Genomic DNA, 27,509 nt, shown 5'->3' with positions numbered 1-27,509 from the left:
AACAACTGGAAATTATTTTTCTAATTGTTAATTTATTTAACAATTTATCCGTTGTCTGCTATGAAAAATATCAAATAATTCACACTGATTTTTACAAATAAACTGTAGAAGAAAGTAGCGCTGGAAACTGAGAAAAATCTAGCGCACATAAAAATATGACATCTTGAAATCTGAGTACAATCTATGGATGCCCAGCTGGCAATCCAAACAACAAAAACATATGACCAAAAATATCTAAGGGAATTGCCCTTCCTCCACAAGCAATCCCAACACAACTCTACCTCAGAAAACTTGTCCTCCTGGACCCTCTGTGTCAGTTTCTGTGCAGTGCTTGCACAAAACCTTGGACGTCTAGCTCGAAATTGCCTCTGATGAAGTCGTTTTGCTTGTCTCTACAGAGGAAACTGATTCTCTGGTCCGCTCGAAGCCTTTCCTGGCCTCTGGAAGTTGAATTGAATTTTCCTCTAGCCGAATCAAATTGCTCTTCTGAACCAACTGCGTAGTCCTCTGCGGTGCCTCACTGGGAACTACTCGGCCTCTTGCTGCTGCCTCTTCGGATATGGAAAACTAAGAACTTCCTCCAGATCACTGCCTCTGCCGCTCACTGACTTTGCTTTCTCACTGAAGCTCGAACTCACCGGCAATTCACTGTTTCTACTTTGGAAAATCGAATTCTCCAAGTGTCACTGGTGTATTTTCCAAGTGCCCATCAACTTCTTATAATTCTTTGTTGGAGCACCAACAATCAAGATTAAAACTTAATCAAGGGCTAGCTCTAGGTGGAATTTCTAGAAACGATTTCTGGGTTTTGGAGATCTCATGCATTCTAGTCTCTCCACCAAATTTCGTGGCTAGAACACATCCAATGCTACAAAAACTAACACTCCCTCTTATCAAGGATTGTGTTCTAGTGCTGCACACCTTGCTACAACACTTTGTCTCTGTATCATCTTCTGTCACGTTGTTGATGTCTGACCACTGTTGCTCACCAACCACTGCGCAACTTTGATGCTGCATTTGTGCTGCTGCTGACACTATTGTATTGCTGCCAACTCTGCACATCTGCACTACAACTCTCTTTCATCTATTACTGCTGCAAATGCAACTACTGCAACTGAGAAGCATCCAAAATACTAAATCAACTGTGTTTAGTGTGATGCATCTGTCTCTCGAGTCCTAACTGCTACTAGCATCTGCACTATCATTGAAGAATTTGCGTTGCTGCCAACTCTGCACTGAGCCACCTGCTCTGATGTCAACACTACTCTGCGCTCCTCATCCTCTCATTGCTACTAGTTTGCAACTGTCACTCTCGTACTGACTGCATCAACTACCACTTATCCATCCCGCTACTGAATAATGTGGGCCCTCGTAGCCAGGTAATGATCCATGAGGTGGACTCCTCAAGGACCCTGCCCACTCTCTGTAGCTCTTTGGGGCTACAACAACAAATCACCCCACCTCACTCCTGGAGGTATATCTGCGAACATAACAAACTCTTCGTTTAGCCTAGAGGAAAATTGTCTATTTTCGCAGATGCTGCCTGTTGGTCCTACTTCTCCTACTTGTCCTTCTTTCTGAGAGGACACTGGGTACTGTAGTGGCCAAACTTGCCACACTTGAAGCACTTGACCTTTGACAAGTCTTTCTTCTTCTTCTTCTTCTTCTGCTCCCCCTACCCCTGACTGGGACCCTTTGATGCTATGACCACATTCTCCTTCTTAACACGTTTCAATCCGCTGTTGCCACTGATGGAGCTCTTAAGCAAAGCTTGCCCCATTTCCTCTTGCTACAAATTGGTCCACATCCTGTCCCATCTAGGTAGCTTGTCTCTGCCCAATATAATTTGGACGAAGGCTTGCCAATCCTTTGAAACAGTGTTTAGTGCCAACCGTACTAGCTATGATGGTTGAGGTGCTGCCCCAACAACTGCAAGTTGATCTCGGACCTACTGAATCCTGGTGAGGAACGTATCTATGTCTTCTCCCTTCTGCATCTTGATGCATTTGAGATTTTCTTCTAGGAACACCTTCCGCTGCTTAGAAGTACTCTGATATAGCATGGAGAGAGCTTCCCAAACCTTTTTGGCTATAGCTTTATTGGCCACATGTGAGACTATATGATCTCAGACTCCATCCAAGATCAATTGCTTTGCCCTCGCCATCTTCCTGTATTCTTTGAGTTGATTCAGATCCTAGGGAACTGCTACCACATTATCTATGTAGGCTTTCAGTTCATATTCATCTAGAAGGAAGAACATCCTATCCTTCTAGATGACGTAGTTGGAAGCTCCATCCAACCTATCTTGATCTTTAAGCCTTGTTGTGGCCATATCTGAATCTGATCTGTAAACTCCCTCTTCCTTTGCCCGACTACTGCTCTGCTACTCAGACTCCCTCCTGGGATGCGTAGGATCTGCTAGCTACTATTGCCACCTGCAACTCGGAAAATCAGTTTTCTTGGCTGGAAACCCTTTGAGAGAAATCTTCCTCTGTGTGTGGAATTTTTCTTCCACACGATGTTGATTCTGTTGCTGCAAAACCCGTTGTGTCCAACTAAGGAATCTGCGTAGCGAAAAATTGAGCTGTTGCTGCTACTTTTGATTGTTGGAATCACTCTCTCGGGCAACTTGACTTTTTTGCCAACCTGCAACTGAAAATCAAATTTCTGCCCCAACAATTCCCGTGCCTGTCAATGAACTGCGCAGACTCTAGGAATTTCGGCCTGTTGTTCCCACTGAACAATGAAATTCCCTTCTCTACTTTTGAGCTTCTTGACTGATCACTTACTCTTTGATACCATGTGAAAATTTTATTCTATCACAACAACTGAAAATTAATTTTCTAATTGTTAATTTATTTAACAATTTATTTGTTGTCTACTATGGAAAATAGCGCTAGAAACTGAGAAAATCTAGGACACAGAAAAATATGACACTGTTATTTTTGGACAAATGTCGGAAAAACCCAACTTGGGAAAACCGGTGCAACAGTTGAGGGTTTTATTATTATGCAATAGTGAAATCCGAGTACAATCTATGGATGCCCAATTGGCAATCCAAACAACAGGAAAATTTGGCCAAAATTATCTTAAGAGTTTCCCTTCCTCCACAAGCAATCCCGACACAACTCTACCTCGGAAAACTCATCTTCTTGGACCCTCTGCGTCAATTTTTGTGGATGCCCAATTGGCAATCCAAACAACAGGAAAATTTGGCCAAAATTATCTTAAGAGTTTCCCTTCCTCCACAAGCAATCCCGACACAACTCTACCTCGGAAAACTCATCCTCTTGGACCCTCTGCGTCAATTTTTGCCCAATGCTTGCACAAACTCATGGACGTCTAGCACAAGATTGCCTCTGATGAAGTCGTTCTGCCTGTTTCTACTGAAAAAACTGATTCTCCGACCGCCTAGAAGACTTTCATGGCCTCTGGATGCTGAATCGAATTTTCCTCCAACCAAATCGAATTGCTCTTCTGAAGCAACTGCGTAGTCCTCTGTGCTGCCTCACTGGGAATAACTTGGCCTCTTGCTGTTGCCTCTTCGGATTTGGAAAACTTCCTCCATATCACTGTCTCTGCCCCTCACTGACTCTGCTTCCTCACTGATGCTCGAACTCTCCGGCAACTGACTGCTGCTACTCTGGAAAATCTAATTCTCCAAGAGTCTCTGGTGTATTCTCCAAGTGCCCATCGACTTCTTCTTATAATCCTATGTTGGAGCACCAACGACCAAGATTAAAACTTAATCAAGGGCTAGAATCATCTTGAAGTCGATCCGTGTGAGTTTCTAGACTATTCTCATCTTGAATTAATTAATTTTGATTAATTAACCTGTTTTCCTAAGTTTAGACTTAGGAAACATTAAAAAAAAGGGTTAACAATCTAATTAAGTCATCTCTAGGTGGAATTTCTAGAAACGATTTATGGGTTTTGGAGATCTCATGCATTCTAGCTTCTCCACCAACACATCTGATGCTACAAAATCTAACATTGCAAGCATATACACACTCTCCGACAACTGACTGCTGCTACTCTGGAAATCTAATTCTCCAAGAGTCTCTGGCGTATTTTTCAAGTGTCCATCGACTTTTTCTTATAATCCTTTATTGGAGAACCAACAACCAAGATTAAAACTTAATCAAGGGCTAGAATCATCTTGAAGTCAATCTGTGTGAGTTTCTAGACTATTCTCACCTTGACTTAATTAATTCTGATTGATCAACCTGTTTTCTTCAGTTTAGACTTTAGGAAACATAAAAAAATAGGTTAATAATCTAATTAAGTCATTTCTAGGTGGAATTTCTAGAAATGATTTATGGATTCTAGCTTTTCCATCAACACATCTGATGCTACAAAAACTAACACTGCAAGCTTATACACACAACCTTTATAGACCATTATCTCAACTTTCGATTTGCTTAGCTACCAAGGGATCTCGACCTCCACCCATCGCAATCTCATTCAATAGAATGAAGATAACTCAGCCTGAGGGGAAGGATGATACTTGGCCAACCAAAGAACTGTAAACTCGGCCCTCCTCAAGTCTGGAGTGACTCTCTAAAACACTGCCTTCAATCTGAGAAATACTGTCACCTCTGCATGTATCTCAGGAACTCAACTTCAGCAAGGAAAGACGCTGTCTTTGTGCACAGAATACGTCCAGTTGAATAGATGACCCACGACCAGCAATAAGAATAACTTCTGGTAAGAGAAAACTTGTCTCAAATGAATAGGGAACTCGACCAACTTCAAGAAGAGTGTGCTGGACCCATTTGCTACATGAACCCACCGGAAAATAGATGTGGAAACTCGTCCTTGTTGATGGGAACTCTTCCAACCTAAGTCATAGGACACGTCCCTCAGGGTCACGTGTCCCGTATTTCACGTGTCGGACACGAAATATGACCTAAAACGTGTCCAAAATGTTTTTTATTGTGTGCTCCAATCGTGACACGAGTTTTCGATGTGGCAAAAACGTGCCCTCACGTTTTTGCCCCTTAGGACATGTGTCCCACAAAAATCCACTCATAAAGCCCGTGCATGGTTCATTTTTTTGGTTTTTTGATCATTTTTTGTTGTCAAAGCTCACTAGAGTCGTTGTGTTATGTTGGAAGTTCCTGTAGCGATTCCCAAATGTCAACTTTACATCGACTTGGGTTGTAGATAATAGCGTTCATTGTTATGGAGCTCGTGCTTTGGGGCTTAAATTTCTTGTTTTTGAGTGTGTGGGGGCCAGGTTAGCATTTTATAATTTGTATCAATGTATTCAAGAGCCTTTTCATGTGTCAACTGCCATTCACGATTTTTAATTGTTTAAATAGCTTTCTTCATTGTCTCTATAGCTCGATTCATTTGCTTGTTCTCTAAATATCCATCCACAAAGATTTCCGATGTTTTGAAATTTGGTTTTCCTCATTTTTCTAAATCATGTTCAAGAAAGACTTTGTGGCTTGCCTTTTCAATCATTCCTTTTGTGATATAGGCATCAATTAGTACACTGGGCACTATGATATCATAACTTAGGCCATCGAATTCCCACTCTTCAAAACATTTTTCGACTCCTTGCATATCTCCAAGTTTGACCAAATGAAGAAAGCATGCATATATAGCCATTTATTGTTTTAATTGCAAATTTCAATGGCTACAAAGAGTTGACTTAAATATATAGGGCTCTACCTAGTTGAGTTTGTCTTGCAATTGCCCACATTTTTCAAGATGTGCAACTTGAGTAAGTCAGATTCATATACTAGTCAACAAGAGAGCTAGAACTGTCGAGAAAGAAAATATCTGTGTCTGATGTCATATGTGCAATATGCAGAATGCCCCTGTTGAGATCCTCGATTTGGTTCTCAATCTATTTAATAAGTTAATAACATGAGGATTAAAGAATGAACATTGCACTGTGAGCAATGAACATCATTGATGTAGTAAATTAATAAACTAATTCTATATTTCAGTGACTTAATATGGATCAGTGACTTCATATGGATTAGGAACTATATTTTAGTATTTTATATATATATATATATATAAAACGTGTCCCTCGTGTCTTGTTTCCGGGGTTGCTATGTCTCGTGTCGAATACTCCTATTTATGTGTCCTCCGTGTCTCACGTCTTCGTGTCATGTGACTTAGCTTCCAACATTATGAATCTCAAAATTTGGCTACGGTTGTCACTTGTGAGAAAAAATATATAGAAAACACATTATCAGTATAGATAAAATCCACTGATAAGACCTCTTTACCTCAGTAACTTCTGCAAATCCTTTACTCAATTGAAGCACAATGGTGAAATCTGAGTGATCTCACTTTCTTGAACCAACTAGGGTGTCTAGTTTCAACACCGAAGTTAGCTATGGCGGCTAGGGTTTCCCAAATCCTAAGCATCTTCTCCAAATCTCTCCAAGAGCTCTTTTCCTCAAAATGCAAGTGAAAAAATGAGGAGAGACTCCTCACTTTTATCTTTTTAAACTTGTTGCCACTTTTGCTGCCATTTTTACCCTTTTAATTTTTTTATAAAGTCACTTTATAATATTTTCACTAAATAAAATGAAAGTGACTTCTCACTTGACCCCTTATTAAATTTTACCTGCCTTAACCTATGGGAACCATGTTAGGCTAGCGGACTTTGTCATATGCTAGCTAAGTGGTCAGGGACATTACATTTACAAATGAAATTTGATCCATAGAAAGCAAATTATTACCCATTGTTGGTACAGAAAGAACTGGATTGGTCATTCTTCTCTTACCATCATGAAAAATAAGAGGGATGTGACCGTTTCTAAACATGGGCAACACATTTTTGTTAGCCAAGATCACTGGATTGCCACTTGATTCTTTAAGTATGAAAATGGCTTCTTGCATATAGTCATGTGCCTAGTAGCTTTTGCCGCCATTTTTACCCTTTTAATTTTTTTATAAAGTCACTTCATAATATTTTCACTTCATAAAATTAAAGTGACTTTTCACTTTCCCCCTTATTAAATTTTACCTGCCTTAACCTATGGGAACCATGTTAGGCTTGCAGAGTTTGTCATATGCTGCCTAAGTGGTCGGGGACATTACATTTACAAATGAAATTTGATCCATAGAAAGCAAATTCTTACCCATTGTTGGTACAGAAAGAACTGGACCGGTCAATCTTCTCTTACCATCATGAAAAATAATAGGGATGTGACCATTTCTAAACATGGGCAACACATTTTTGTTAGCCAAGATCACTGGGTTGCCACTTGATTCTTTAAGTATGAAAATGGCTTCTTGCATACAGTCATGTGCCTAGTAGTTGCACTGTTTATACATGAAGAATCTTCATCATTAGAGGCAAGTAGGGCAGCAACATACACATGCTCCTCAATGTTTTCGGCAGTATCACTGGATTGCTCCTTGCCATATTCTTCTGATATTTGTAGCATTTGACATTCTTTTTCTACTGTCCATTCTACTGCTGGCTCCTGTGCTTTCGACTTTGTTTGCATGGGTGCCTTGCTCTCATGTTTTATTGCATATGCTCCAAAAAATCTCCTCTGTTGGTTCATGAGTTCCTTAATCCTTTTTTCTGTAGAAGCAACCCTTTGAAGTCATTGAAGATGGTCCACAAATGTCATTGTGTGCACAAACTGGTAATGAATGGACCAAAGTTGGAAGGTCCTTCTTGTGGCAAGCAGATGATGGTTACCATTACAGTCTCCTTGCCCTCGACAATCTCACCATCTCCTTCCAGTTGATATCAGAAGTCAATCAATCTTTGGAGATGCTCAACATCTAGATCACCTAGGCATATCTTTGAGACTTTAGTCACCCTAACTGAGAGCTCAACTGGATGATTCGTGTACAGTGGACCCTCCTCACAGATTGGTCAAGGTGTCCTTAGCGTCCTTGGGAGTATTTGCTTTTAAATATTTATCTGTTTGGTGGGGATGAATGGAATGTTGATGATTGCAAGGGCATTCTTTGGCGGGGATGATGCAGAGCATGTGACTTGGAGGGGAAAATCTTCAAACTTATTCCAAAAAAAAAATCTACAGGCAAAGGAGTGGGGTCCTTTAGCCATCAATTTCCATGCTTTTCTTGTTTAAGATAATGATAGAATTAAGAATAAAATCATGTTGTAATAATCGCTTTTTGTATAGGCTATAGTAAGCTTTATGGATAATTTCTTTAAATCGCTTTATGTAATTGGCATGCTTTTGTTTGGGATAAGGACCAAGAGGGCTTTATCTATTATTTATAAAGGGAAATAATGGGACTTCTCTGTGTAAGTCGATCCCGGAGACATTGTCATCTTCAAAATCTCTCTCTGTGCATCTGAATTGATGGTTCTCTGTTAAACTGGTAATTGTATGCGTGTATCCGTTGGGTTCTTTTCTTCTGAGTTTTATATCAATGATTTGGTCTAAAGTTTTCAATTAACGTGGCGGTTGAAACCTTTAACCTGTGTTTCCCTCATATTGGCGAGTTTGGCTTCTTTATTTGCTTTACAGAGTTCCGCGGGCAAAACTCTATTTTACACAGAGAAATTGTGAAATTACTTAGCCGGAGCAGAGTTCCAGACCTGAAATATTATCATCTCTGGACTATACCCTCGTCGGGTCCGAGACCTTTATCGCATCGCTGAGTGGGAGTGGGATAGAACTAAAACTACTGAAGTCAGAAACTCCGACAGTCCGGACCCGAACACTATAGGGAAGAGTTGAAAGGTTGTCGCGTCTGCGATTGTTATCGCATCGCCAGATCGAAGCGGGAGGAGCCTAGCATTGGGAGCATTGGAGGCGTCGATTGCGATCTCCGATAACACTACGTGTTATCGAGTCGGGGAACTGGACTATACCCTCGTCGGGTCCGAGACCTTTATCGCATCGCTGAGTGGGAGTGGGATAGAACTAAAACTACCGAAGTCAGAAACTCCGACAGTCCGGACCCGAACACTATAGGGAAGAGTTGAAAGGTTGTTGCGTCTGCGATTGTTATCACATCGCCAGATCGAAGCGGGAGGAGCCTAGCATTGGGAGCATTGGAGGCGTCGATTGCGATCTCCGATAACACTACGTGTTTATCGAGTCGGGGAAAGGAACATGGGAAGGGCCAATGGTTACCGCCAATAGTGTTAATTGCGCTAAACACACTTCTTGAAATTAAAGCGCCGATAGTGTAATTTTTTAGAATTAACACTATAGTGGTATTAAAGCGCTGATAGTGTATTTTCGTTCCTTTGGAACGAAAGCCCTCCGCTTGTGTATATATTGCGTTTTAAACGCATTTTCCTTGTTTTAAAAGCAACGATAGTGTATTACTATAATTCCTAGGGAATTATAGTCCCGATAGAGGAGAAGGGACTCTGTGTAATAAAATTGCATCGATAACAAAGGTTGGGGTGATTTAAAAGGGAAGAATGGTTATATGAAGGAGAAAAGGGAATTGTTATAACAATCAGTGTTATAACAGTCAATCTAGCAATAGATGACTGATATCCCAACAGAAGAAGAAGGAGAAATCCACTCCGTGTTAGAAGAAATTATATCAGGTTTCGGTCGCTTGTCCATATCGCTTGCACCCAAGCGATCATTAGTGGTATCAGAGCAACCAGTGGACACTGAATTGAATCTCAGAAGCAGGAGAAGGAAAGTTAATATGGCTTTCAGAGTTGGAAGAGGACGAGGACGACCTATTGCAAACGCTGAAGTAATGGATGCTGTGCAACAGATGTAAGCTAGATTGGATGCAGTAACAAGAAGAAGAAATATAGATGATGGAGATGTTAGTGAGCCTGAGGTTGACGCTGCAGAGGAGGAAGCTGTAGCAGTTACTCCTAAGATGAGATTCTTCTAGTCAGTGTTGAGATCCACAGTGAGGCCAAAGACCGAGGTTTCAATATATGAAAGAGGACTAAATCTAGAAGAATTAATAGACTGGATTAATGGCATAGAGAAATTCTTTGACTATGAAGAAACAAAAGATGAGAAGAAAGTAAAGTTTGCTGTCACCAAGTTAAAAGGCCATGCGGCGCTTTGGTGAGATGGTGTGCAGGCAGAAAGAAAGAGACTTGGCAAGCAACCTATCAAGAATTGGAGTAGGATGGTAGCAAAGCTAAGAGGTAGGTTTTTACCAAGTAATTATCAGCGAACCTTGTTCAGACAGATGTAAAATCTTAGACAGAGATCTATGACAGTGAAAGAATACACAGATGAATTTTATAAGGTAAGCATAAGAGCTGGAGAAACCCAGGATATGGATGAGAAGGTGGCTAGATATGTGAATGGTCTTAGGATGGACACTCAAGATGAGATAAGTATATTGTCTCCTAAAACAGTAGAAGAAGCTTATCAGGTGGCACTGAAAGCTGAAGAAAAACTCGTGAGGAAGCAGTCTGCCAGAGGGAGAGGTACTTTTTGAGGAAGGGGAAGTCAAGGTGGTAGAGGAAGATCTACAACACCTAAAGATGGAGCTAGCAGCAACTCAACCCAGCATGCACCCACAGGAGGTGATGCAAGAGGCAGATGGAGTTTTTTAGAGGAAGTGGAGGCAGAGGAAGAGGAAGAGAAAGAGAAATAAGATGTTACAGATGTAACAAGCTGGGACACAGAGCTTTTGAGTGCCTAGAGAATGCAGGAACAAGCCAGAGGAATGCAATTGTTGCTCCAGTTGAGGGAGAAGTACCAACAACAGTAGTGGCAGAAGAAGAAAATATACTAGAGGAGAATCTTTGGTAGTTAATAAAGTCTTGCTCAAGTTCTTGAACCATCACAAAGAAAGACTTTATTTAAGACAGTGTGTAAGGTTCAAGGGAAATGCTGTCAGATGATCGTTGATAGTGGCAGCACCGATAATTTGGTCTCCACAGAAGTGGTGGAGAAATTGACGCTGAAGACTATGAAACATCCAACACCTTACAAGGTGTCATGGTTACAAAAGGGACATCAACTATTAGTGAATGAACAATGTGAAGTGGAGTTTCAGTTGGGCAAGTATAAGGATAAAATTGTATGTGATGTGATGCCATTGGATGTGTGTCACATATTGCTTGGAAGACCTTGGCAATATGACAGAGGAGCTATGCATGATGGAAAAAGAAACACCTACAAGTTTAGAAAGGATGGTGTCAATCATACGTTGCTGCCTCTGCAAGAAGAAGATGCATCAGGAAAGAAGACTGATCCAAAAACTCTGTTACTAGGAGGAAAGAAATACTTGAAGCAGATTGGAAAGAATGAGGTAAATTTTGCTGTAATTTACAAGCCCAAGGTAATAATGACTTTTACTACAGTTTCTGATTTACCCATTGAAATTCAAGAAATGTTGGAGAACTATTGTGATATTATTGTTGATGATTTACCTAATGAGTTACCACCCATTAGAAGAATTAGCCATCATATAGATTTGATTCCTGGAGCAAGTCTACCTAACAAAGTAGCTTACAGAATGACTCCTACAGAAAATGAAGAGGTTAGGAAGCAGGTGCAAGAATTGCTTGACAAAGGGCTGATCAGAGAAAGCTTGAGTCCTTGTGCAGTACCAACAGTGTTGAGTCCAAAGAAAGATGGAGGCTGGAGAATGTGTATAGATTCAAGAGCCATCAATAAAATCACAATCAGGTACAGATTTCCTTTACCTAGAATTGAAGATTTAATGGATTGCTTGAGTGGAGCAAAGTATTTTTCAAAACTAGATCTTAAAAGTGGGTATCATCAGATAAGGATAAGAGAAGGAGATGAGTGGAAAACTGCCTTTAAGACAAATGAGGGATTGTATGAGTGGAGAGTAATGCCTTTTGGGTTGTCAAATGCACCAAGTACGTTTATGAGACTCATGAATGAAGTTCTTAAAGAGTTTATTGGTAAATTTGTAATAGTATATCTGGACGATATATTAGTTTACAACAGGTCTAAGGAGGAGCACATGAGACATCTGAATTATGTCTTACAAAGGCTACACAAGAGAAATTATTGCTGAATTTGAAGAAGTGTTCATTCATGAAAGAGGAGCTAGTGTACTTGGGTTTTGTTATTTCTGCTGAAGGGCTGAAGATGGATCCAGAGAAGATCAAGGCAATCATGGAGTGGCCTTCACCTAAAAGTGTTTTTGAGGTAAGAAGTTTTCATGGTCTTGCTAGCTTTTATAGAAAATTCATCAAGAATTTTAGTAAGATCAATGCTCTTATTATTGAGACCATAAAGAAAGATAAACAACCATTTAGATGGACTGCTGAAGTAGAAAATAATTTTCAGCTGTTAAAGAAGAAAATCACTGAAAAGCCTATTTTGGTTCTACCTGATTTTAGTAAACCTTTCCAAGTGAAGTGTGATGCCAGCGGAGAAGCAATTGGAGGTGTATTAAGTCAGGAAGACAAACCTATAGCTTATTTTAGTGAAAAGCTAAATGATTCAAAGAAGAAGTATTCTTCTTATGATAAGGAGTTCTACGCAGTTGTACAGTCATTGAAGAAATGGAGGCATTATCTAATGTCAAAGGAATTCATCCTTTACTCAGATAACCATGCACTACAGTATATTATGCAGCAGCCAAAACTTAGCTAGAAACATGCTAAATGGGTAGAGTATCTTCAAGGTTTCCATTTTGTTTTGAAACATATAAATGGTCAATCAAATAAAGTTGCAGATGCCTTAAATAGGAGAAATATATTACTGCAAGAGAGTCGAATCCAAGTGTTGGGTTTTGATTTTCTTAAAGAATTGTATGAGACAGATTCAGATTTTAAAGAGGCATTTGAAACTTGTAAGAATCCTGTTTTGATGGATAGGAGTAAATGGTTGGATTATTTCTTACAAGATGGACTGTTGTTTAAGAGAAATCAGCTGTGCATACCAAACTGTTCAATGAGGGAGAATTTAATCAAAGAAAAACATAGTGGAGGACTTGCAGGACATTTTGGCATAGAGAAGACTTTTGAACAGTTGAACAGATTTTATTTCTGGCCAAAAATGAGATCTGATGTGGAAAAGTATGTGAGAACTTGTAAAATCTGTCAATATGCAAAGGGAAGAAGCCAAAACACAAGTTTGTATGTTCCATTACCAATTCCAGATAGGCCTTGGGATATGGTAAGTATGGATTTTGTTTTGGGCTTACCAAAGACTCAAAGAGGTAATGATTCAATTTTTGTTGTAGTGGACATATTTTCAAAAATGGCACACTTTATTCCATGTTATAAAACTAGTGATGCTTCTCACATTGCTAATTTGTTTTTTAAGGAGGTTGTAAGATTGCATGGGTTGCCTAAAAGTATTGTCTCAGACAAGGATTCCAAATTTGTTGGACATTTCTGGAGGACATTATGGAAGAAGCTGGGAACTAAACTAAGTTTCAACTCTGCCTATCATCCACAAACTGATGGACAGACTGAAGTTGTGAACAGGAGTTTGGGCAATCTTTTAAGGAGTCTTACTGCAAAACATCCAAAGCAATGGGATAAAGTGTTGGCACAAGCTGAATATGCATATAATGACTCACATAACAGGGGTACAGGATAGAGTCCATTCCATATTGTTTATGGAATAATCCAAGAGGAGTATCTGAGTTGAGAAACTTGGGAAAAGAAGAGATGAGAAATGCAAAGGGTGAAGATTTTGCTTCATAAATGCAAGAAATACATGAACAAGTGAAACAACAACCGCAGGATAGCAACATCAAATACAAGACCAGAGTAGACATGAGAAGAAGAGAGATGAACTTTGAAGTTGGAGATTTGGTATTAGCACACCTCAGAAAAGAAAGATTTCCAAAGAGGGAGTATAACAAATTGAAGTTCAAGAAAATTGGACCATGCAGAGTATTAAGAAAGTTTTCTGCAAATGCATATGAGATTGAATTATCTCCTGATGTTGGAATATCACTAATTCTAATGTTGCAGACCTGTACAAGTATGAAGGTGAAATTGCAGATGATACAACACAAGATCAATAGACACAAGAGATTGACTGGGTAAAACAGTTACCCACATTAAAGGAATTGCAGCCAGAAAGAATTCTGGACAAGGTGTTCAAGAAAACAAGGGGACAAGAGTACTTCCAGTATTTGGTAAAATGGAAGGATCAGGCAACCGCTGAAGCTACTTGGGTTACACAAAACATGTTGCAGAAATTGGGTAGTTCTGTAGATGAGCTCATGGACAGGAGCCCATGAAGAATTTTGTCATCAGGAGTCTGATGCAGGAGCATGTGACTTGGAGGGAAAAATCTTCAAACTTATTCCAAAAATTAAAAAAAAAAAAATCTACAGGGAAAGGAATGGGGTCCTTTAGCCATCAATTTCCATGCTTTTCTAGTTTAAGATAAGGATAGAATTAAGAATAAAATCATGTTGTAATAATCACTTTTTGGATAAGCTATAGTAAGTTTTATGGATAATTGCTTTAAATCGCTCTATGTAATTGGCATGCTTTTGTATGGGATAAGGACCGAGAGGGCTTTATCTATTATTTATGAAAGGAAATAATGGGACTTTTCTGTGTAAGTCGATCTCGGAGACATTGTGATCTTCAAAATCTCTCTGTGCATCTGAATTGATGGTTCTCTGTTAAACTGGTAATTGTATGTGTGTATCCGTTGGGTTCTTTTCTTCTGAGTTTTATATCAGTGATTTGGTCTAAAGTTTCCAATTAACGCGGCGGTTGAAACCTTTAACCTGTGTTTCCCTCATATTGGTGAGTTTGGCTTCTTTATTTGCTTTACGGAGTTTTGCGGGCAAAACTCTATTTTACACAGAGAAATCGTGAAATTACTTAGTCGGAGCAGAGTTCCGGACCTGAAATATTATCATCTCTGGACTATACCCTCGTCAGGTCAAACCTTTATTGCATCGTTGAGTGGGAGCGGGATAGAACTAAAACTACCGAAGTCCGGAACTCCGATAGTCTGGACCCGAAACACTATAAGGAAGAGTGGAAAGGTTGTTGGGTCTGCGATTGTTATCGCATCGCCAGATCGGAGCGGGAGGAGCCTAGCATTGGAGTCGCCGATTGCGATATCCGATAATACTACGTGTTATCGCGTCGGGGAAAGGAACATGGGAAGGGCCAATGGTTACCGCCGATAGTGTTAATTGCGCTAAACACACTTCTTGAAATTAAAGCGCCGATAGGGTAATTCTTTAGAATTAACACTATAGCGGTATTAAAGTGTCGATAGTGTATTTCTGTTTCTTTGGAACGAAAGCCCTCCGCCTATGTATCATTGTTTTAAGAAACGGCCGTTTCGATACCGAAATGGCCGGGTTAATCCGAGCCATTACCCTCTGCTGTGACCCGGCCCTTGGAACGGTTCGACTGGCCGAGTCAGCCATGACTTGACCAACTCGGCCGTTTCTGTTATGACTTGGCCGAGTCAAAAAAACGCCCAGGCACACATCAAACTGCGATTTAATAAATTTTAATGGATTTTAAAAGTGTTTTTTGGTTGGTTTGGACTCCAAGCAGTTATATGAATTTGCTAAATGACTTTTGGGGTCCATTTCCCCCTCCCAAACCCTATTTAACACACCCAAGTGCTCTCATTCTCTCACAGCAATCTTATGCATTTGAGTGAGAGTCTTCTTTGAGAGTTAGTGAGCAGTTCTTGAGCTTGTTTTGGAGCAGCAGTGAGGAGTCTTGGAGGAGCATTGTAGCTGGAGTGAGGAGCTTCTTGGGCAGCCATTTGGAGCAGCATTGAGGAGCTGATTCTTGGAGCAAGCTTGAGGAGGTAGTTTGTGCCTGGAGGTATTTTTTTCACCTCTATAAATCTGTTTTTGCTTAGTAAATTTTAGGTGCATATCTAGAAAGCTTAGAGAGTGTTTTTTGTCAAATAAATGAACATTGAATCAAGTTTTTTTTTTTTTTTTTTTTGTTTATTTCATTTTCAGATTGTTTGCTTTCATTTCCTAGTAAAAAAATGGCACCTAGAGCAAGAGATCATGCTTGGGCATATGTTGAAATGGTTGATAGTCAAATGCAATGCAAATTTTGCCATAGGAAAATTAAGGAAGGTCATGGGGGCATTAATAGGCTGAAACAACGCTTGGCAGGGATTAGAGGCCAAATTACCCCATGTACCTCACCAGAAATTGGGGAGATTAGGAAGAATTTGTTGGTCAGCTTTGAGAAATTTAAAGAAGATAACGCTAGGCAAAGAGACATACAGGCTGAAATTGGGAGGAAGAGGGAGATACAAAAAATGATGGCTGCCAACCCCCATTATGATTTTGAGGGTTCTTCGTCTATCCCTCAAACTGATACATCCAACCCTTTCCGATATGTTCCTCCCTCTTTTGGTTCTGTTCAAGATAAGGGAAAGGGTAGAATGAAAAAGGGTGATGTGACTATCAAAAGTTATTTCACTCCCTCCTCTCCATCAGATGCACATGGTCCTGAAGTTAGTAAAACTCAAATGCAGCCCACTTTAGATGACCATTGGAAGAAAGAATTGAGGGAGACTGCTTGTGAGTACATAGATAGATGGTGGTATGATGCTGATATCCCCTTTAATGCTGCTCGTTCACCATATTATGAGCCTATGTTTGATGCCATACATGCTGCTGGAAAAGGCTTCAAAGGCCCTACTATGCATGAGCTAAGGGGGTTTCGTTTGCAGAAAGAAATTCAATCCATTAATGAGTATTTGCAAGAGTTCAAGGACTCATGGGCAAGAACAGGGTGTACCATCATGTCAGATGGATGGACTGATCAAAGAAACCGTACCATCATAAACTATCTTGTCTTCTGCCCACAGGGAACCATGTTTTTAAAATCAGTTGATGCATCTGATAAAGTAAAAGATGGCCACTTGTTGTTTCAGCTATTGGATTAGGTTGTTGAGGAGGTGGGGGTGGCTAATGTTGTTCAAATCATCATAGATAATGCCTCTAACTATGTTCTTGCTGGTAAACTGTTAGAGGAAAAACACAAGACCATCTTTTGGACCCCATGCGCTGCACATTGCATAGACCTCATGCTTGAGGATATTGGAAAATTAGATTGGGTCAAAAACACTATAGATCATGCCAAAAGCATAACAAAATTTATCTACAATCATACATTGGTTTTGAGCCTCATGAGGAAACACACCGGGGGCAAGGATATTATTAGGCCTGCCATCACTAGATTTGCTACACATTTTTTAACATTGCAATCTATGCTTTCCCAACATAGAAACTTGCAAAAGATGTTTTCCAGTGATGAATGGAATCAAAGCAATTGGTCTAACAAACCGGAAGGCAAAGAATTGAAAAGGAAAGTCCATGAAGAAACTTTTTGGAGAAAGGCAGCAGAGATTGTGAAGCTTGCTGAGCCACTAGTTAAGGTGTTGCGGTTGGTGGATAGGGAAAGGTTGGCTATGGGCTTCATTTATGAGGCTATGGATCAAGCAAACGAGCAAATAAAGACAGTATACAAGGATAGAGTGGCAAAGTATGGGCCCATTTGGGCAATCATTGATGAGAGATGGAACAATCAACTCCATCGCCCTATACATGCAGCTGGGTATTTTTTGAACCCACGATATCATTATAAAGCTAAGGAGTCAGGAGCTTTGAGGGGGGAGGTCAGAGATGGACTGATTGATTGCATTGATCGCATGATCCCATTGGAGTCTGATCAGCTGGAGATACACCGACAGGCCAATATCTTCAGCAATGCATCAGGTACCTTTGGGAAGAACCTAGCAAAGATTGCAAGAGAAGCAGATGAGCCAGGTAAACAAAAATTTCAATTTTCAAATTCTTAATAGTTTTACCTTTTTTTTTAAAGTTTGTTAAATTGTTTATAATTTGAAAGTTAGATATAATTTGTAATTTTGTTGAGTTAAAGTCATTACACTCCTATGTTTTTTGCAGCACAATGGTGGGAGGCCTTTGGTGGCCATTGTCTTAAATTGCAAAGGTTTGCAATTCGTATTTTGAGTCAAACTTGCAGTGCATCTGGGTGTGAGCGCAATTGGTCCGTCTTTGAGAGGATTCACACAAAGAAGAGAAACCGTTTGGATAAAAAACGGTTAAATGATCTAGTTTATGTTCAATACAACCTTCGGCTCAGACGAAACCATTTGCTGAACAAAAGACCTGATTTAGATCCCATTGTGTTGGAAGACATTGATCCAACATCAGGTTGGGTAGTGGAGAGTCGTCCAGTAGAGTTTGATCCTGATGAGGATCTTGATTTAGATTTAGATTTCGAGACATCAGTTGAACTTGAACATGCTGTTCAACTTCAGCCTGTTCAGTTGGATGTAGATCCCAATGCACCAGCCTCAGTCTCACAGCCAGCAAGGACTCCAGTTGTAGGTGCTTCCTCTGCTCAGCCACGACAGAAGCGCAGCCGCATATCTACTCTATCTCAGCTTGCATCTGCTGCAGTTGCATAGCTTGCTAGTGGTACCACTTCTACAGTTGCAGTTGGAGATGATGATGATGAGGAGGAGCCATGGGGCCCCCTGTCTGACTCTGATGATGATGATTCAGGGATTGATCGACATGATCTTGGCTCCTCTGGCAGTAGCTACTAGCCAGTACTAAGTATTACTAGTACTGGAGTCTGGTCACCGTCATAGTTTACTTTTGTTGTAGAGGCCATTTCTAGCCTCCTTGGTTATGTGTTTTTTGTTTTGAGTCTTTGATCATGTATGACAGTTGACTATGTATTGCCATTGGGTACCATTTTGATATAATGGATTGGTTCATGAGCCTACTTTGATCATATGTTGTCTTCCATCTATATTATAATGCTGTGTATTTGGAAACATGAACGAAAATCTTTAAAATTATGTTTAAAATCTTTAAAATTATGTTTTTTTAATGAAAAAAATAAATATTTAATGTATTTTTTACAACGACCGAGTCATTGAAATCGAGCCGGCCGAGTCATTACCGTGTCGGAGTCGATCCTCGGCCGAGTCGGAGTCGGAGTTTTAAAACTATGCTATGTATATATTGCATTTTAAACGCATTTTCCTTGTTTTAAAAGCAACGATAGTGTATTACTCAATGTTTTAAAACTCCGACTCCAACTCCGACTCCGACTCCGACTCCGACTCTGACTCGGTATCGACTCCGCTGGCTTGATTTCAATGACTCGTTTGTTGTAAAAAATACATTAAATATTTGTTTTTTTATAAAAACACATAATTTTAAAGATTTTCATTCATGTTTACAAACACACAGCATTAGAATATAGATAGAAGACAACATATGATCAAAGTAGGCTCAGGAATATATCCATTATATCAAAATGGCACCCAGTGCACTTTCCATTACATACACGATGATGATATATAGATCAAAACAAAAACACATAACCAAAGAGGCTATAAATGGCCTCTACAACAAAAGTCTGTGACCAGTACTACTGGCTACTGCTAGAGTTGCCAACATCATCTGGCTCAGTGTTACTTGGGAGCGGGAGCGGGAGCAAAAGTGGGAGCGAGAGCGAAAACGGGAGCGGGAGTGACATTTTCAGAAGCTCCTGGTTTGGGAGCGAACCCCGGAGGACTTCGACAACCAATGTCACTAACATCAAGGTACATAGAGGGATTGGTGCTCTTGATTAAATACGAGTTCCATACCCTAATACATGAAAAAATTTAATGGAAACATTGCAATCCTCCAATCCTGAAATCCTGAAAAACTAATAAGTCTGCTGGATTTTGAATGAAATCTAAAATTCCTACTTTCTCCATATGAAATCCAATGAGGCCGGAACCACTCTCAAACATCCTGAGTCATTTCATGGTAATGTTAAAAATTTAAGTAAAATGATGAAAATGAAGATTAAGGAGAATGTCACTTTTACTTTAAGAATTTAACTTTAACATGAAATTTGAATAGCATATCAATACTAGGAGAGGGGAATGGACCCCAAATAGCACTTAACCAATTTAGAAAACACCTTGGAGTCCCCAACAATCAACTAAATGTTAAAAAGTTAAAAAAAAATTAGAAAAATCGTTGTTTTTTTTGGGTGACTGGCTGGATTTAATGACTTGGCCGAGTAGATGCAGAAACGGCCGGGTTGACCGAGTCATGACTGACTTGGTCGAGGCATGCAATAACTCGGCCGAGTCATGACTCCGAACTGGTTTTTTTGCCGGGTCATAAAATTCCTCAATGACTCGGATCAACTTGGCCGTTTCGGATTCGATTCGACTGAATTTTAAAACAGTGGTATTACTATAATTCCTAGGGAATTATAGTCCCGATAGAGGAGAAGGGATTCTGTGTAATAAAATTGCGCCAATAACAAAGGTTGGGGTGATTTAAAAGGGAAGAATGGTTATATGAAGGAGAAAAGGGAATTGTTATAATAGTCAGTCTAGCAATAGATCACTTAACAAAAGAAGGAGAAATCCACTCTGTGTTAGAAGAAATTATATCAGGTTTTGGCCGTTTGTCCATATCGCCTGCACCCAGGCCACCAGGGGATGAGAACAATGTTTGAGATCTTAAGGGCATTATCACTTTTAGAGGCCAACTAGTATCCTCGAGACCATTGCGGAGGTGCCGAACTTCACATCAGTTCACTCACACCCAAAGCATCAGAGGGATTAGTTCCAGACGATTATCGAGCACGGTGCCCGTCCGCACCAACCCTTGATGGACTCCTCCCCAACCCCGACAGAGTAGGCAAAGACTTATCCAGAGATACTTTCCTTCGGCCTTTGATGCTAGCAGTATCCCTCATTCCTAGGTTGCACGAAATGGGAAAACGGGTACGAGTTTCCGAAATGAGAACCGATACGAAACGCGACCTCCCCAAATTTTGGAAACGGGGAAACACGAATATATATATATATATATATATAGTAATATTAGGACATTTAAGAAATATATGCAATCATAAAGCATATATGGTACATTCTAATTTATTACATTATGATAAAATTGTCAATTGTCAATGCATAAACTATTAAGTCTCTAAATTTACATCACATTTACTCATGAATGATCACATAATGAAAATAGAAATATCCAAAATCAGCGACGAGAAATTTCTAATTTCTTGTCTCGTGCTTGATTGGGAGTCTCCTTCTACATAGTCGAACGACCTTAGTGCTCTTGATTAAATACAAGTTAAATACCCTAGTACCCTACATGCTCTTGATTATTGGGAGTCTCCCCTGCATAGGGGGCTTGGTTCTCTTGATTAAATAGAAGTTCCATACCCTAGTACATGATAAAATCCAATGGAAACATTGCAATCCCCCCAATCCTGAAATCCTGAAAAATATAAGTCTGATGGATTTTGAGTGAGATTTAAAATTCTACTTTCTCCATATGAAATCCAATGAGTGCGAAACCACTCTCAAACATCCTGAGTAATTTCATGGTAATGTTAAAAATTTAAGTAAAAGTGATATAGAATATCACTTTTATTTTAAGAATTTAACATTACCATGAACTGCATATGCCTCAACCTTCTTGATGAATTGCATATCAACACTAGGGCAAAAGTTCACTTTTATAACTTTAGATAGGCATCTGGAAGCAACTAGAAGTCACTAGGATAACCTAAAAATAAATTAGAAAACAAATTAAAAAAAACACAAGTAAAAAACTGAAACGTGAGTCGTACGGCCCTGAAACGCGTTTCAGGCCGTACTGCCACGTTTCAGTTTCCACAAGTAAAAAGCTGAAACGTGAGTCGTACAGCCCTGAAACGCGTTTCAGGCCAGGCTGTACTGGCCACGTTTCAGTTTCGTGAAACGTGGCAGTACGGCCTGAAACCCGTTTCAGGGCCGTACCACACGTGTTTCAGCGTTTCGTACTCGTTTCCGTATGGAAACGCCCCCTTGCCCTACATTTCCTACAACATAGACTCACTCCTACACCCCCCAGGATCATGCAGCAGACACCATGTTGGATTTAGAGGACTCTGATAGCGAGGCAGCGCCACTGTTGTCCCCCTTGTTGTCGGCTATCAGACTCGACATTCTTGACATCATTGAGCTCCAACACTGGACTTATTCACTTAGTCTTCTACATCACTAGGGCCTTTGATCCAGTTATATACATGTTTATGAGGCTGTCTTATTGTTGTATCCTTCTTTACTTCATTTTATCCTAGATTTCCCTTTGGCATTTTCTAGGAGTTGCATTTGCACTCCCACATTGTATTCATACTAGATGTATCCTTTAGTCCCATTGACTTACTTTTGTGGTTATTCATTGGACATTAATAAAAAAATCTTATCTTATCTACTTGGTAAAGGACGAAGTGGTAAATGACTACTGAGGTGCCTCTTTAGGTATGTTGAAGACTTATATTTTCTGTAAAGGTTACCTCTGACCAGGTTTTCTGAATCAGGGAGTGTTCCAGGCACACTTTACCACAAACTTCTTCTGATATTCTTTCCCATTGTCTCATGAACTAGTGGTTTTCCCTCTAACAAGGCCAATAGTACTTAAGGATGCACTTTCAAGTTTATTTTGTATCCTAACATGCAATATACAATATACAATATTGATTTTCACCATGATTGCTTAGTAATCTCAGGATTTTGACAAACAAATTAGCACTTGCAGAAAATGTAGTTTACTGCAATTTGCTTTCTGTTTTGCAATATACAATTTTGATTTTCAGCATGATTGCTTAGCAATCTCAGGATTCTGACAAACAAATTAGCACTTGCAGAAAATGTAGTTACCTGCAATTTGCTTTCTGTGTTGCAATATACAATTTTGATTTTCAGCAGGATTGCTTAGTAATCTCAGGATTCTGACAAACAAATCAGCACTTGCAGAAAATGTAGTTTACTACAATTTGCTTTCTGTGTTGCTAGGTTTCTCGTGTCCATTATCCTGGCCTTGAAAGTCATCCAGAGCATCACATTGCCCAGCGACAAATGAGGGGATATGGTGGTGTGGTCAGTTTTGAGGTAAAATACTTTTTTTCTGTCATGTTTGGATATACGATGTAAATGCTTGCTCTTTTGGAGGACTTTCACTGATTATTGTTGATTATTGTCTGACAGATCGCTGGAGACTTGCAGGCTACGTCCCGTTTTATTGATTCATTAAAAATTCCTTACATTGCCCCCTCTCTTGGAGGTTGTGAAAGCCTTGTTGAGCAGCCTACCATTATTTCCTACTGGTATGTTTGTTTGCCTTAACAGTGAACACAATTGTTCTGTTTGAGATTGTTTGCACAACCATAATGCGACATGGATTATCATTTGTTCTTTATGATATTTATTCTGCTTTGTTCTGTTTTTCACTCATGGTGGATTATTTATCTGATTGGCTTGAAAAAGTGTAATTCTCTGTTATGGCTGACACACATTTCCAAGTCTTCTCGAAAATAAGCTTCCTAACCAGTCACGTTTAAAGGTTGTCACCTTATAATGGGTTGTTTTCTTTAGATTGCTAATTTTGGTAAATTTATTGAACAGGGATCAGAGCTCTGAAGAGAGAGCTCGTCTTGGTATCAAGGACAATTTAGTTCGATTTAGCTGTGGAGTTGAAGCCTTCGACGACATAGAAAGTGATGTCTTACAGGCTTTGGAAGCTGTCTAATGTATTAGCAACTAAGCTGAACTGTTTTGGTGTGCTTTCTAGTCATATCAAACTTTTTGCTGTTGCATAGAGAGATATCATTGCTTGAAAACATTCTTCATTAAAGCACATGCCAAACTTTGTTGAGCTTTGTTCAGCATGACAGGTTGTCTCGCAGGGGGTGTTAATTTTTTGATTGTATTAGATTATTTGTAGTTTATAAATATGACAAACAAATCTATCATGGAAAAATCGTGATGTACTGTCTCTCTTTTTTTGGTTTTTTTAGTGGGGGAGATTTAATTGTTCTATTTTACTCTACAGCTCAGAGATTATTTAGGCTTATTAGAGATTCTTTAAAAATGGATTAGCATAGAGTACATATTTTAGCTGCTCCGAAAATCAAGCATAAAAGATTTCGAGGGGGCTACCATTTATGTTACACCCACATTCTCCCCCGTACAGCATTAGTTTTGGCTGACGATCCATTTTGGCTGGTTTTTTAAAATAATTTTGGGCTTTTTTTGTGACGGCCACAAAGTTTTAGCGGATTATTATTTTGGTCTACATTGTTAGGATTGAAATCACTTGAGAAAGAGCCAATGATCTTATTGGCATTGTAGGGATTCAGTAATTTCCATTCACAAATTTTGTTGAAAAGTAGCGAGTGAAGGTCTTCTTTGACTTGTACCTTAGTCAAAGAGATCACAAGCAGTCCTGTCCTCAGCATGCACAAGTTCCCAAAAGTTAGGACAAGTTCTTAAAAATTAGAATGAGTGCATGAAGAAGTTTAACTCATGCGGTTAGTTGGAGGCTCAGTTGTTTGTCTCCTAGCACGAGTTAGAAGTCTCAATGGTTATTTGTGGCTATGATGAGTTACACTCAGTTAGACTCAGTGAACTAGTCAATCACAAGACCAAGTTCCAAAAATACAATTGCCAGATTTAGCATGAGTGAAAAGCTTATAAGGAGGACGAAGGCACATACATGATTCATTATTTTGTAAGCACGAGTTGGTGAGACAAGACAATAGAGAGCACGATTTTGTGCAGGAGCTTGTGTGTGGGAAGGGCGTACTAAGGAGAAACTTGTGCGCAGATTGATAGAAGATACTTCCCTGGGATTTGCACTAGGATTTAGGATTTAATTCCTAAATAATAGGAGCTCCCTATGCACAAGGATTTAGGAAGCAGATCAGGGTTCTTGCAAAGTGTTTCAAGCTTAGGACAAGCAGAGGGAGAACAAGATTATTTTAGATTGTTTTTTGATTGAAACAGTTGTATTGTAAAAGATTTATTGCTCAAATTTCTATCAATAAAATTCTCAAACAAACAGAGGGTTTTCCCAGTTGGGTTCCCTATAAAATTCTGTGTTATTGTATTGTATGAATGTGTTTTTAATTTTGTTCTATTCCGCTGCAAAAGAGTAGAGATATTCTGTCTTGGTGTTACAATTTAGTTTCAGAATTGTTCACTACAGCAGTGCAGAAGTTTCAAGGAAATTCTACAAATTTTAATCTCAAAATTTAATTGTAGAGATTTGTCAGAGATTGAAGCAGTTGCTGCAATTAGCATATTATGAGAAATACTGTAGCCAATTGTTCGAATATCCTCTTATTTGGTTCCAATATCCAAGGAAATTAGGTGTTGCTAATTACTTTAACCTATTTAATGTCATCTTGAATTTGCTGGCTGGGTGTTGGCGAAAATGCTTTGAATTTTTGGAGGTCCTGAGCTACTAAAAAGGTGGTAGTCTAAAATAGGTTTATATGTCTAAATTTTAAATAAGTGGCAGCGGGAGAATTAAGCTAATGTAAAACAATCTTTTGGGGTTCCTTCAGCTGGTATGATGCCGACTACACCCTGGCAGAGTGTTTTTTCGACACTTACAATTGTCTGTTCAACGTGTAAAGTAGTTGGGCTTGTTCAGAAGTCCAGGAAAAAGGGCATAATGAATGTTTTCTTGTTTTCGTTTTGGTGATGATTATGTTGTTAGTCTTTTGTTTTTTGTTTTAATTTACGAGTAATCTTTATATTTCAATGATATATATATATATATATATATTTATTGGTACTCGAAGGATTGTAAGGCTCATTTAAGAGTTCTACATGTCAAATGCAGGAATTGAATTTGGGTGTAAGACAACATTTCTCCTAGCCACCTGACCTAAACCCACCCAATTAATATGTTGTCAGTGTTTTTATTTACATAGACCACCAATTTTTGACCTGAAGACGGGTGACTTCGGGTTTTGTTATTTTATTGCAATGATTGGTCATTCTTTTTTATTTACATTTAAAGTCCAATTTTCGGCTCGGGCAGGACTGCAACTCTGAAACTCCCGCGACATGTGCCTTTGGAGTTTGACCCAAGATAGTAATAAAATGAGAATCAAAACTGGGTTAGTTGTAAATTCCTACTAGCCTACCCTTAAACCAGAGTCCAATCATCAAATTAAGTTGTCATTTTTGCTAGAACTTGCTTGGCTGGGTTTGGATAGCTTTTGAATTTATGTCCTCTGAAAAAACATAAAATAAAGGTTGCAGAGGGCCTAGCTAGCGAAGCAACAACAATCTCAATCAATCATCAAAGTATATCTTATGATTGAATATATAGAAACATGGTTAATATTTAATAAAGCAAATATAATAAAACAAAGTACATCGTATATTCATATATCGTATGATTGAATATAGAGAAACATGGTTATTATTTAATAAAACAAGTCATTGTGGCCTATTAATCCTCTTGTTGAGGATGTTGGGGTCATGGAATTGAACGGTGGGATCGGGGGTTATAAGTTGATTATTAAGTTGATACCGGTGCCAATTTTGAAATAGGGTTTTGAGAATTTTAATTATGTCCACGTGGATAAGGTTTCTAGCATTTTAAATTTTAAAGTGTACAAGGCTTTTCGAGAATTTTTTTTAAAGTGTATAAGGCTTTTCGAGAATTTTAAATTTTAAATATGTTTATAGATGTTTTTATTTTGGAATAGATTTTCAGAATTTTAATTTAATTCTCGATAATTATTAGGTGCTATTTACATTTATGTAATAGTCACAAATCAAAGGTTGAGATTTATTTCAAAAGTAGTTGTCTTTGCTAATTTTTTAATTACATTGATTAATTAAAAAATGTCATATCGACATGAGTTATGGTTTTTTAGGCATGTGGTATTAGTAATCCATGGTATTGTAAGAAAAACTATTTACAAGTTAATTTTTTGTGTCTTAGTAATTCGTAGTATTGGCACATGATACGATTACAAAACTTATTTATAGGTTAAAAATCTCTATGCTAAAGTCGCAGGGAATATCCATGGCCATGGTATTGTAAGAAAAACTATTTACAGGTTAATTTTTTGTGTCTTAGTAATTCGTAGTATTGGCACATGAATGGCCATGGTATTGTAAGAAAAACTATTTACAGGTTAATTTTTTGTGTCTTAGTAATTCGTAGTATTGGCACATGATACGGTTACAAAACTTATTTATAGGTTAAAAATCTCTATGCTAAAGTCGCAGGGAATATCCATGGCCAAGAATTTTGTTAAATGTTTAAATGTATATGTTTATAAATGATATATTAAATTTTTTAATAATATAATAATTTAAAATAAAACTATAATTTAGTTAATTTTTGGGGTGGTGGTTTTGTTTGTCTAAATAAATTAGATATACTATGAGGTGGGGTGAGTTATTTTGATATCTATCTCATTTTACTAGAAATTTAATGTATATAATTGTGTTGGTATATGTTATATTTTTTTAATAATATAATAATTTAAATAAAATTATAAATAATTGTGTTAGTATATATTATATTTAACAGACAAAGATACCATTTTAAATAAGCATAACAAGTATTAAACATAGATTTATTAACAAATGAAATCAAATAAATAAAATCAAATAAACATTATACATGGTGAAATACAATTTTCAGGTAGACTTTCTATTAGACCGTGACCTTGAGTTTATATATCAATAGAGTAAAATAAAGTAGTTAAAAATTAGTAAAATTAAATCATATAT

The 27,509-nt window shown here is 38.6% G+C and overlaps 1 protein-coding gene across 1 annotated transcript in view; it reads left to right on the top strand.

Annotated features, from left to right (window-relative positions):
- The window catches only part of LOC149229450 (cystathionine gamma-synthase 1, chloroplastic-like), an 80,546-nt gene extending 56,758 nt beyond the window's left edge, over window positions 1–23,788 (top strand). Inside the window, exons 9-11 of the mRNA XM_089378653.1 lie at window positions 22,761–22,856; window positions 22,953–23,071; window positions 23,370–23,788. Coding sequence (XP_089234779.1) covers window positions 22,761–22,856; window positions 22,953–23,071; window positions 23,370–23,493 — 339 coding nt within the window. The 3' untranslated portion in view covers window positions 23,494–23,788. The remainder of the gene's footprint in view (window positions 1–22,760; window positions 22,857–22,952; window positions 23,072–23,369) is intronic.
- The last annotated feature ends 3,721 nt before the right edge of the window (window positions 23,789–27,509 follow it).

Source organism: Pinus tabuliformis, chromosome J (assembly GCF_031772625.1).
Source record: "Pinus tabuliformis cultivar Carrire ecotype Pingquan chromosome J, CPIR1, whole genome shotgun sequence".
NCBI lineage: Eukaryota > Viridiplantae > Streptophyta > Pinopsida > Pinales > Pinaceae > Pinus > Pinus tabuliformis.
This window is presented reverse-complemented; position numbering and strand designations above follow the sequence as displayed.